General features: G+C 45.6%; 1 protein-coding gene across 1 annotated transcript in view; it reads left to right on the top strand.

Moving 5' to 3' along the window:
* LOC137323411 (sperm-associated antigen 16 protein) overlaps window positions 1–12,147 on the top strand; it is a 982,420-nt gene that overhangs the window by 33,974 nt on the left and 936,299 nt on the right. The window contains exon 4 of the mRNA XM_067986887.1: window positions 7,324–7,451. Coding sequence (XP_067842988.1) covers window positions 7,324–7,451 — 128 coding nt within the window. The remainder of the gene's footprint in view (window positions 1–7,323; window positions 7,452–12,147) is intronic.

Genomic DNA, 12,147 nt, shown 5'->3' with positions numbered 1-12,147 from the left:
TAACATCTCATCCGAGACTGCACTTCCGACAGTGCAGCACTCCCTCAATACTGCATTGGAGTGACAGCCTGGATGATGTGCTTAAATCTCTGGAGTGGGGCTTAAACCCACAACTATCTGACTCTGCGGCGAGAGTCCTACCGCTGAGCCAAGGCTGGTCCTTAGTTCCAGCCTTTCAAGAGCCATTTGTGTTTCATTCATTCGGGTGTCACCTGTTTTATGCAAGCTAGGCCCTCACTGATGTTCAGCGAGAACTTTAGGATATACTTGCTTTAGAGGCGGTGCAACGAAGGTTCACTAGATTGATTCCTATGAGGAGAGATTGAGAAGAATGGGCCTATACTCTCTGGAGTTTAGAAGAATGTGAGGTGATCTCATTGAAATGTATAAAATTCTTAGAGGGCTTAACAGGGTAGATGTGGAGAGGATGTTTCCCCTGGCTGGAGAGCCTAGAACTAGGGGCATAGTCTTAGGATGGACGATTTAGGACTGAAATTAGGAGAAATTTCTTCACTGAGGGTTGTGAATCTTTGGAATTCTCTACCCCAGAGGGCTGTGGATGCTGAGTCGTTGAGTATATTTAAGGCTGAGATGGATAGATTTTTGGACTGTATGGGAATCGAGAGATAAGGGGATCAGGTGGGAAAATGAAGTTGAAGATCAGCCATGATCTTATTAAATGGCAGAGCAGGCACGAAGGACCGTATATGGCCTATTCCTACTCCTATTTCTTGTGTTTAGTTCTTCACAAGTTAATGTACCTGCCTTTTGAACCTCTTAAAACCTGTGAGCCTAAGCTGCTTACACAGAATTGCACTCCAGTTAACATTAATTTCAGCTTGCATAGATAATGAATTGAAATCTCTTATTGTAGATCAGCTATATTTGACTTGGAATTTTGACTGGTCCTTAGTGCTCACATTTTTATCCAAAGTCATTTCAGTTTAATTTGGCTTAGGAGGTTGTTGCCCTTTTTTAAAATCTACTGTCACACAAGTCAGAACGAGAACATTGTTTCCATTATGTAAATGATTGCAGAGCACTAAGTTATCATGTTTCTCCCACGGAGCAATGTTAGAAGTCTCCATAGTTATTGATTTCTTATGGTGTAAAAACCTAAGGCAAATAAGTGACCAAGCGCTTCACTTTTTCTATAGTTTCTTCCAAGGCTTTAGTTGCAGTATTTCCCAGGATTGTAAGGGGTGATTCTTGAACGTTTACTAAGTGCTACTGTTTAGATTTAACTGCAGCATACAATGCTATCGGCAGGTTGTGCCTGCTAATAGCTGTTGTAGCTTCTATGCAAGCATCACCCACATCCTGAATGATGTTACTTGGCTATACTCCTGTGGTGCATGAAGAAGGTGAATAAACCAGGAAGGTGGATTGCCTGCTTTGTAGGGTGCTATTTATTCTTTTGATAAGCACCTTACAGACACTATGATCTTGTACGTCGATCCTTGTGGACCATGCTGGAATAGAGTTTTTTTTTATTAGTGGGGGTTAGAGTCAATTTCAGTTTAGCTTCAGGTAAAAATCAGCATCAACAGAGTTTACAAATCCATCCTGACAAATAGGCAAGGCACAATGCTTAATCTGGCCTTCCTCAACCAAGAAGCAATCCAACTTTCTAAAATGGATGGATTCACTTTGGGGAGTGTGTGTCTGTCAAAAGAGAAGAGCAGGACATGACAGCTGAGGGTGGCGGGGGCGAAGGAGAAATCGACTATCTCCTTCCAACTCTGCTGTTCGGAGGAGATAGTTAATGACTCCGAATCATGGCATCCTTCAGTATGCAGCAGAATTATGAAAATGTGGACTGGTAGCACGTCTCGTAGGATAGAAAAGGTCAGTCAGGTGACTCATTCCAGACTAAAGTGGCGTCTTCAATGGAAGGAATAATAGTTTATCAAAAGTGATAAGATAAAGATTCTAGTAATGGATTTGACGCATTTAGCAATGGAAGACAAGTAGGGCGAGATATGCTGCCAATGTGTAATAGGCTGCTGACTCTTCTGTAGCGCCTGCAGCATAAATTGAAGGCCAATGGATTCTAGTGGTGTAATTAATCTGGGGTACCTTGTGACAGACCAAGCTGAAAGGCCAAGGCCAATTGTGTACATGTGTATTACATACATTCCTTCCTTCCTTCCGTATGAGGGGAGCTAGAAGAGTATTTTTTAAATTTGTTCAAGGGATGTGGGCATCGCTGGCAGGGCCAGCATTTATTGCCCATCCCTAATTGCCCTTGAGAAGGTGGTGGTGAGCCACCGCCTTGAACCGCTGCAGTCCGTGTGGTGAAGATTCTCCCACAGTGCTGTTGGGAAGGGAGTTCCAGGATTTTGACCCAGCAACGATGAAGGAACGGCGATATATTTCCAAGTCGGGATGGTGTGTCAGGTAGTGTTTTTCCCATGTGCCTGCTGCCCTTGTCCTTCTAGGTGGTAGAGGTCGCGGGTTTGGGAGGTGCTGTCGAAGAAGCCTTGGCGAGTTGCTGCATTGCATCCTGTGGATGGTACACACTGCAGCCACAATGCGCCGGTGGTGAAGGGAGTGAATGTTTAGGGTGGTGGATGGGGCCAATCAAGCGGGCTGCTTTGTCCTGGATGGTGTCGAGCTTCTTGAGTGTTGTTGGAGCTGCACTCATCCAGGCAAGTGGAGACTTGTGCTTTGTAGGTGGTGGAAAGGCTTTGGGGAATCAGGAGGTGAGTCACTTGTCGTAGAATACCCAGCCTCTGACCTGCTCTTGTAGCCACAGTATTTATGTGGCTGGTGCAGTTAAGTTTCTGGTCAATGGTGACCCCCAGATGTTGGTGGTGGGGGATTTGTCAATGCTAATGCCGTTGAATGTCAAGGGGAGGTGGTTAGACACTCTTTTTTGATGGAGATGGTCATTGCCTGGCACTTAAGTGGCAGGTAACATGCGCGCCAGACATGAGCCCAAGCCTGGATATTGTCCAGGTTTTGCTGCATACGGGCACAGACTGCTTCATTATCTGAGGGGTTGTGAATGTCTAAGCCAATGACAGGAAATTCATCAATTGTTCAAAAAAAATACAGAAGTCCAAAACCAACAGAATGGCGGTGTCTAAAACCATACTGGTGAATATGGGTTAGGCCGGAATTTTCGAAGTGATGAATAATTTGAGAGTTTACAACAACCTGACTTTACTTTCTAAAGTATTTACAGCACAAAAACAGATCATTCGGCCTAACCGATCTATGTCTGTGTTTATACTCCACATGAGCCTGCTCCCACCTTACTTCACCTAACCCTATCAGCATATCCTTCTATTCCTTTTTCCCTTATGTACTTATCTAGCTTCCCCTTATATGCACCAATGCTATTCGCCTCAGCTACTCCATGTGGTAGCAAGTTTCACATTCTAACCACTCTCTGGGTAAAGAAGTTTCTCCTGAATTTGTTATTGGATTTATTGGTGAGTATCTTATATTTATGGCCCCTAGTTTTGGATTCTCCCCACTAGAAATGCTATGTCTACCCTATTGAATGTAAACAATTTTACACCACCAAGTTATAGTCCAGCAATTTTATTTTAAATTCACAAGCTTTCGGAGGCTACCTCCTTCGTCAGGTGAACGATGTGAAATCGTTCACCTGACGAAGGAGGTAGCCTCCGAAAGCTTGTGAATTTAAAATAAAATTGCTGGACTATAACTTGGTGTTGTAAAATTGTTTACAATTGTCAACCCCAGTCCATCACCGGCATCTCCACATCATGACTACTATTGAATGTAAGGAGTCTTACAACACCAGGTTATAGTCCAACAGCTTTATTTGAAATCACAAACTTTCGGAGCTTTCCTCCTTCGTCAGGTGAGTGTAGGATTCCATAAAGGTACAGCATATATAGTCAGAGAACAATGCCTGGTGATTACAGATAATCTTTCCAACTGCCCGTTATCACACCTTGGCAGAGATATAATCAAAGCAATATAATCATCACACGAGAGGACTCCACCCACCAGGTACATGGTTCATACTCCTGCGACTCGCCCAACGTTGTCTACCTCATACGTTGCAGGAAAGGATGCCCCGGAGCATGGTACATCGGCGAGGCCATGCAGACACTGCAACAACGGATGAACGGACATCACGCAACAATCGCCAGACAGGAGGGTTCCCTCCCAGTCGGGGAACACTTCAACAGTCAAGGACATTCAGCCATCGATCTTCGGGTAAGCGTTCTCCAAGGCGGCCTTCAAGACACACGACAACACAAAATCGTCGAGCAGAAATTGATAGCCAAGTTCCGCACCCATGAGGACGGCCTCAACTGGGATCTTGGGTTCATGTCACGCTACATGTAACCCCACCAGTGAAAAAAAGTTATCTGTTTTTAATACAACTGGTCATTCTCTCTCTTTCTCTGCCTTTCGGGTCTCTCTCTCTCTCTCTCTCTCTCTCTCTCTGTCTTTGTGTTCTGACCGTTTGTGTATTCAGTAGTCTTGTATGTAATGTTTCTCTGTCTGAACACCATTCCACTCCTTTGATTGCTTCGATTATATCTCTGCCGAGGTGTGATAACGGGCAGTTGGAAAGATTATCTGTAATCACCAGGCATTGTTCTCTGACTATATATGCTGTACCTTTGTGGAATCCAACACTCACCTGACGAAGGTGGAAAGCTCCGAAAGCTTGTGATTTCAAATAAAGCTGTTGGACTATAACCTGGTGTTGTAAGACTCCTTACATTTGTCCACCCCAGTCCATCACCGGCATCTCCACATCATACCCTATTGAACCCCTTCATAATTTTAAAGACCTCGAACAGGTCACATCTCGGCCTTCTCTTTTCTAGAGAAAAGACCCCCGGCTTGTTCAGTCGTTCCAGGTAGTTATAACCACTCAGTTCTAGTATCATCCTTGTACATCTTTTTTGCACCTTCTCCAGTGCCTCTATAACCTTTTTATAATATGGAGACTATGGCCTGGATTTACACTCCAAGCCGGGGAGGGGAGTGGGGGGGGTTGGGGTTTGACGTAAGGGCATCTTTAAAATTTTTTTCTGCAGGATTCCCACGCGACAGCCAGCCAGATTGATAGGCTGGCTGCCTGTTGGGCGGGAAAGCAGCCGGGGAGCAAATGCCAGCAGGTAAGTCTGACATCGGGGGCTTGGGGCTGGACATCGAGGAGGGGGGCTGGTCATTGGGGGTCGGTGGTCATCCGGGGGTGAGGGGGGGAGGTGGTTAGATCAGGGGGGTTGGATAATTTGGGGGGAGGTCAGCCGATCCGGGGGGGTGGAGTTCGGATCACAGCAGGTTAGTTTTTTGGGCTTGAAGGGAACACTGGCCCACAAGCTGTGCAAGGCACTCACCTGTTGATCTGGACCTTCTCGCCTCCCCTTACGAGGCGTGAATCAGAAGGCCCGGGAATCATGGAATCAGAGAAATTTACAGCACAGAAGGAGGCCATTCAGCCCATCGTGTCTGTGCCGGCCGAGAAAGAGCTATCCAGCGTAATCCCAGTTTTAGCTCTTGGTCCGTAGCCTTGTAGGTTATGGCACTTCAAGTGCATATCAAAGTACTTTTTAAATGCAATGAGGATTTCTGCCTCTACCATCCTTTCAGGCAGTGAGTTCCAGACCCCCACCACCCTCTGGGTGAAAAAAATTCTCCTCAACTCCCCTCTAATCTTTCTACCAATTACTTTAAATCAATGCCCCCTGGTTATTGACCTTTCTCCAAGGGAAATAGGTCCTTCCTATCTACTCTATCTGGGCCCCTCATAATTTTATACACCTCAATTACATCTCCCCTCAGCCTCCTCTGTTCCAAAGAAAGCAGCTCCAGCCTATCCAATACTTCCTCATAGCTAAAATTCTTCAGTCCTGGCAACACCCTCGTAAATCTCCTCTGTACCCTCTCTAATGCAATCACATCACTCCTGTAATGTGGTGACCAGAACTGTACGCAATAACCTAGCTGTGGCCTAACTAATGTTTTATATAGTTCTAGCATAACATTCCTGCTCTTTATTTTATGCCTTGGCTAATGAAAGAAAGTATTCCGTATGCCTTCTTAACCAACTTATTTACCTGTCCTGCTACCTTCAGGGATCTGTGGACATGTACCCCCAAGGTCCCTCTGATCCTCTACACCTCTCAGTATCCACCCACTTATTGTGTATTCCCTTGCCTTGTTTGCCCTCCCCAAATGCATCACCTCATACTTCTCCGGATTGAATTCCATTTGCCACTTTTCTGCCCACCTGACCAGTCCATTGATATCTTTCTGCAGTCTACAGCTTTCCTCCTCTCTATCAACCACACGGCCGATTTTAGTATCAACTGCAAACTTCTTAATCATGCCCCCTATATTTAAGTCTAAATCATTGATTGATATATATATACCACAAAAAACAAGGGACCTAGTACTGATCCCGGCCCCCAGGAGTTAAAAAATAAAAAAAGCTATTAAAATGGAGGCTGCAGCCTCCTTTAAAAGATTTTACTGACCAACCCGCCTCCAGAGAGCTGGTTGGTTGCCTGCACCACCTTCCCCCCCCCCCCCCCCCCTGATCCGCCTCCGTTATTACTGGAAGTAGGCGGGTTGGGGTTGGGTTTTACATTTTTACAAATTTTACCTTCCCACCTGGCCCCAACCCACCTGTCCTTGGAGATTAAAATTACCTTCCAGAACTGAGCATGGTACTCCAAGTGTGGTCTAACCAAGGTTCTATATAAGTTTAACATAACTTCTCTCCTTTTGAATTCTATTCCTCTAGAAATGAACCCCAGTGCTTTGTTTGCATTTTTTATGGCTTTGTTAACCTGCGTTACTACTTTTAATGATTTGTGAATCTATACCCCTAGATCCCTTTGCACTTCTACCCCATTTAGACTCTTGTGTTCCAAGCAGTAGTTGGCCTCTTTATTCCTCCTACCAAAATACACCACCATGCACTTATCTATCTTGAAATTCATTTGCCATTTACACGTCCATTCTGCAAGTTTGTTAACACGTTTTATTTTGTCGCAGTCTTCCTCAGTATTAACTATACCCCCATTTGGTGTCATCTGCAAATTTTGATATTGTACTTCCGATTCCTGAGTCCAAATCGTTTATGTAAATGCTGAACAGCAGTGGTCCCAGAACTAATCCTTGTGGAACACCACTTTCCATCTTCCAGAATAACTACCTTTAGTGTGTATATTAAAAAAAACACACACAACATGTGATTAGGTTTTAGGTTATGGTTCAGAATTAAGTTAATAATTTAGCTTATGGTTTTTAAGAACAAAAATAAGTTCTTCGTGTTGAAATCTAATTCTGATATGAATATTTTTTCTTTTTTTCCAGACCCAAGTGGGTGATTTGATTTCAGAGCACCCTGTGTCACAAAGACCTGAAGTAGTTGATGATTTTCTAAGAAATTTTCTTATCAAGATGGGAATGATGAAAACTCTTGACTGTTTTCAAACTGAATGGTAAACATGTGTTTATCATGCTTGTGCAGAATCTGTACACTGTTAACTTTGAGCTGCTTTCTTCCCATTACTTCATGTCCCTGTTAAAATTACACATGTAATCTACATAAATCTCAATTACAGGCTAATTTTTAAGTTGGATGCAGTAGAGATTTCTCCTTGCAGTCTATCCAGATTTATATTTGGCTTTTAAAATAGCTAAAATGAAAATAATGCAGTGTTACAATTCACCTATGTTGGAGACATAATTGAATTTTATCATAATTCACTACATAGTTTTCTGTAGTTTTGCAGATTTGCCTAATCATCTATTTCATAATGTATACTTCAATTCTGTAAACTTCTTTAAACATGTGATTATATTAATATCCTTCAGGTCTAATTTCATTAGATGTGAAAACTACCTTTCTTCCATATCATTCTTGTGGAGACAGAGGGCATGACTGAGTACTGAATGAGTATTTTGCATCTGTCTTGAAAGAAGAGGATGCTGCCAGTGTTACAGTAAAGGAGGAGGTAGTGGAGAAATTGGATAGGATAAAAATAGATAGAGGAGTTTCTTAGAAGGTTGGCAGTGCTCAAAGTAGAAAAGTCACCCGGCCCAGATGTTATGCATCCTAGGTTACTGAGGGAAGTAAGGGCGGAAATAGTGCAGGCTCTGGCCACAATCTTCCAATCCTCCTTCGATATGGGAGTGGTGCCTGAGGACTGGAGGGTTACAAATGTTACACCCCTGTTCAAAAAAAGGGGAGAGGGATAAACCAGGTAACTACAGGCCAGTCAGCCTAACGACAGTGCTGAGGAAACTTTTAGAAATAATAATCTGAGACAAAATGAATTGTCACTTTTTTTTTTATTCGTTCACGGGATGTGGGCGTCGCTGGCAAGGCCGGCATTTATTGCCCATCCCTAATTGCCCTCGAGAAGGTGGTGGTGAGCCGCCTTCTTGAACCGCTGCAGTCCGTGTGGTGACGGTTCTCCCACAGTGCTGTTAGGAAGGGAGTTCCAGGATTTTGACCCAGCGACAATGAAGGAACGGCGATATATTTCCAAGTCGGGATGGTGTGTGACTTGGAGGGGAACGTGCAGGTGGTGTTGTTCCCATGCGCCTGCTGCCCTTGTCCTTCTAGGTGGTAGAGGTCGCGGGTTTGGGAGGTGCTGTCGAAGAAGCCTTGGCGAGTTGCTGCAGTGCATCCTGTGGATGGTGCACACTGCAGCCACAGTGCGCCGGTGGTGAAGGGAGTGAATGTTTAGGGTGGTGGATGGGGTGCCAATCAAGCGGGCTGCTTTATCTTGGATGGTGTCGAGCTTCTTGAGTGTTGTTGGAGCTGCACTCATCCAGGCAAGTGGAGAGTATTCCATCACACTCCTGACTTGTGCCTTGTAGATGGTGGAAAGGCTTTGGGGAGTCAGGAGGTGAGTCACTCGCCGCAGAATACCCAGCCTCTGACCTGCTCTCGTAGCCACAGTATTTATATGGCTGGTCCAGTTAAGTTTCTGGTCAATGGTGACCCCCAGGATGTTGATGGTGGGGGATTCGGCGATGGTAATGCCGTTGAATGTCAAGGGGAGGTGGTTAGACTCTCTCTTGTTGGAGATGGTCATTGCCTGGCACTTATCTGGCGCGAATGTTACTTGCCACTTATGAGCCCAAGCCTGGATGTTGTCCAGGTCTTGCTGCATGCAGGCTCGGATTGCTTCATTATCTGAGGGGTTGCGAATGGAACTGAACACTGTGCAGTCATCAGCGAACATCCCCATTTCTGACCTTATGATGGAGGGAAGGTCATTGATGAAGCAGCTGAAGATGGTTGGGCCTAGGACACTGCCCTGAGGAACTCCTGCAGCAATGCCCTGGGGCTGAGATGATTGGCCTCCAACAACCACTACCATCTTCCTTTGTGCTAGGTATGACTCCAGCCACTGGAGAGTTTTCCCCCTGATTCCCATTGACTTCAGTTTTACTAGGGCTCCTTGGTGCCACACTCAGTCAAATGCTGCCTTGATGTCAAGGGCAGTCACTCTCACCTCACCTCTGGAATTCAGCTCTTTTGTCCATGTTTGGACCAAGGCTGTAATGAGGTCTGGAGCCGAGTGGTCCTGGCGGAACCCAAACTGAGCATCGGTGAGCAGGTTATTGGTGAGTAAGTGCCGCTTGATAGCACTGTCGACGACACCTTCCATCACTTTACTGATGATTGAGAGTAGACTGATGGGGCGGTAATTGGCCGGATTGGATTTGTCCTGCTTTTTGTGGACAGGACATACCTGGGCAATTTTCCACATTGTTGAGTGGATGCCAGTGTTGTAGCTGTACTGGAACAGCTTGGCTAGAGGCGCAGCTAGTTCTGGAGCACAGGTCTTCAGCACTACAGCTGGGATGTTGTCGGGGCCCATAGCCTTTGCTGTATCCAGTGCACTCGGCCGTTTCTTGATATCACGTGGAGTGAATCGAATTGGCCGAAGACTGGCTTCCGTGATGGTGGGGATATCGGGAGGAGGCTGAGATGGATTATCCACTCGGCACTTCTGGCTGAAGATGGTTGCAAACGCTTCAGCCTTGTCTTTTGCACTCACGTGCTGGACTCCGCCATCATTGAGAATGGGGATGTTTGCAGAGCCTCCTCCTCCCGTTAGTTGTTTAATTGTCCACCACCATTCACGACTGGATGTGGCAGGACTGCAGAGCTTTGATCTGATCCGTTGGTTGTGGAATCGCTTAGCTCTGTCTATAGCATGTTGCTTCCGCTGTTTAGCATGCATGTAGTCCTGAGTTGTAGCTTCACCAGGTTGGCACCTCATTTTTCGGTACGCTTGGTGCTGCTCCTGGCATGCTCTTCTACACTCCTCATTGAACCAGGGTTGATCCCCTGGCTTGTTGGTAATGGTAGAGTGAGGAATATGCCAGGCCATGAGGTTACAGATTGTGCTGGAATACAATTCTGCTGCTGCTGATGGCCCACAGCGCCTCATGGATGCACAGTTTTGAGCTGCTAGATCTGTTCTGAATCTATCCCATTTAGCACGGTGGTAGTGCCACACAACACGTTGGATGGTGTCCTCAGTGCGAAGACGGGATTTCATCTCCACGAGGACTGTGCGGTGGTCACTCCTACCAATACTGTCATGGACAGATGCATTTGCGACAGGTAGATTGGTGAGGACGAGGTCAAGTAAGTTTTTCCCTCGTGTTGGTTCGCTCACCACCTGCCGCAGGCCCAGTCTAGCAGCTATGTCCTTCAGGACTCGGCCAGCTCGGTCAGTAGTGGTGCTACCGAGCCACTCTTGGTGATGGACATTGAAGTCCCCCACCCAGAGTACATTTTGTGCCCTTGCTACCCTCAGTGCTTCCTCCAAGTGGTGTTCAACATGGAGGAGGACTGATTCATCAGCTGAGGGAGAACGGTAGGTGGTAATCAGCAGGAGGTTTCCTTGCCCATGTTTGACCTGATGCCATGAGATTTCATGGGGTCCAGAGTCAATGTTGAGGACTCCCAGGGCCACTCCCTCCTGACTGTATATCACTGTACCACCACCTCTGGTGGGTCTGCCCTGCCGGTGGGACAAGACATACCCAGGGATGGTGATGGAAGAGTCTGGGACGTTGGCTGAAAGATATGATTCTGTGAGTATGGCTATGTCAGGCTGTTGCTTGACTAGTCTGTGGGACAGCTCTCCCAATTTTGGCACAAGTCCCCAGATGTTAGTAAGGAGGACCTTGCAGGGTCGACTGGGCTTGGTGTTTTGCCGTTGTCGTGTCCGGTGCCTAGTGGTCCGATTCCGGGTGGTCCGTCCGGTTTTATTCTTATTATGACTTTTCGTAGCGAGATTTTACAACTGAGTGGCTTGCTCGGCCATTTCAGAGGGCAATTAAGAATCAACCACATTGCTGTGGGTCTGGAGTCACATATAGGCCAGACCGGGTAAGGGCGGCAGGCTTCCTTCCCTAAAGGACATTAGTGAACCAGATGGGTTTTTACGACAATCCGGTAGTTTCATGGCCATCATTACTGATACTAGTATTTTAATTCCAGATTTTATTTTAATTAACTGAATTTAATTAATTAATTGAATTTAAATTCGCCAGCTGCCGTGGCGGGATTTGAACTCATGACTCTGGATTTTAGTCCAGGCCTCTGGATTACTAGTCCAGTAACATAACCACTATGCTACCGTACTTGGGTTGATCAATAACAGCCAGCAAGGATTTGTTAAAGGCAGATCGTGTTTGACTAACTGGATTGAGTTCTTTGAAGTAACAGAAAGGGTTGATGAGAGTAGTGCGGTTAATGTTGTGTATATGGACTTTCAAAAGGCATTTGATAAAGTACCAAATAATAGACTTGTTAGCAAAATTGAAGCCCAAATGATTAAAGGGGCAGTGGCAGCGTGGATACAAAATTAGCTAAGGGACAGAAAGCAGAGAGTAGTGGTCAACGGTTGCTTTTCACACTGGAGGGATGTTTGCAGTGGTGTCCCCCAGGAATCGGTGTTAGGACTACTGCATTTTTTTGATATATATATATATATATATATTAATGACCTGGACTAAGGTATACAGGGCATAAATTCAAAGTCTACAGATGACACGAAACTTGGAAATGTAGTGAACAGTGAGGAGGATAGTAACAGACTTCAGGAGTAGGAGTAGGCCATAAGGCCCCTCGAGCCTGCTCTACCATTCAATAAGATCATG

The sequence above is a fragment of the Heptranchias perlo genome, chromosome 7 (assembly GCF_035084215.1).
Source record: "Heptranchias perlo isolate sHepPer1 chromosome 7, sHepPer1.hap1, whole genome shotgun sequence".
Classification (NCBI taxonomy): domain Eukaryota; kingdom Metazoa; phylum Chordata; class Chondrichthyes; order Hexanchiformes; family Hexanchidae; genus Heptranchias; species Heptranchias perlo.
The sequence above is the reverse complement of the archived record's forward strand: the minus strand, read 5'-3'. Positions and strand labels throughout refer to the sequence as shown.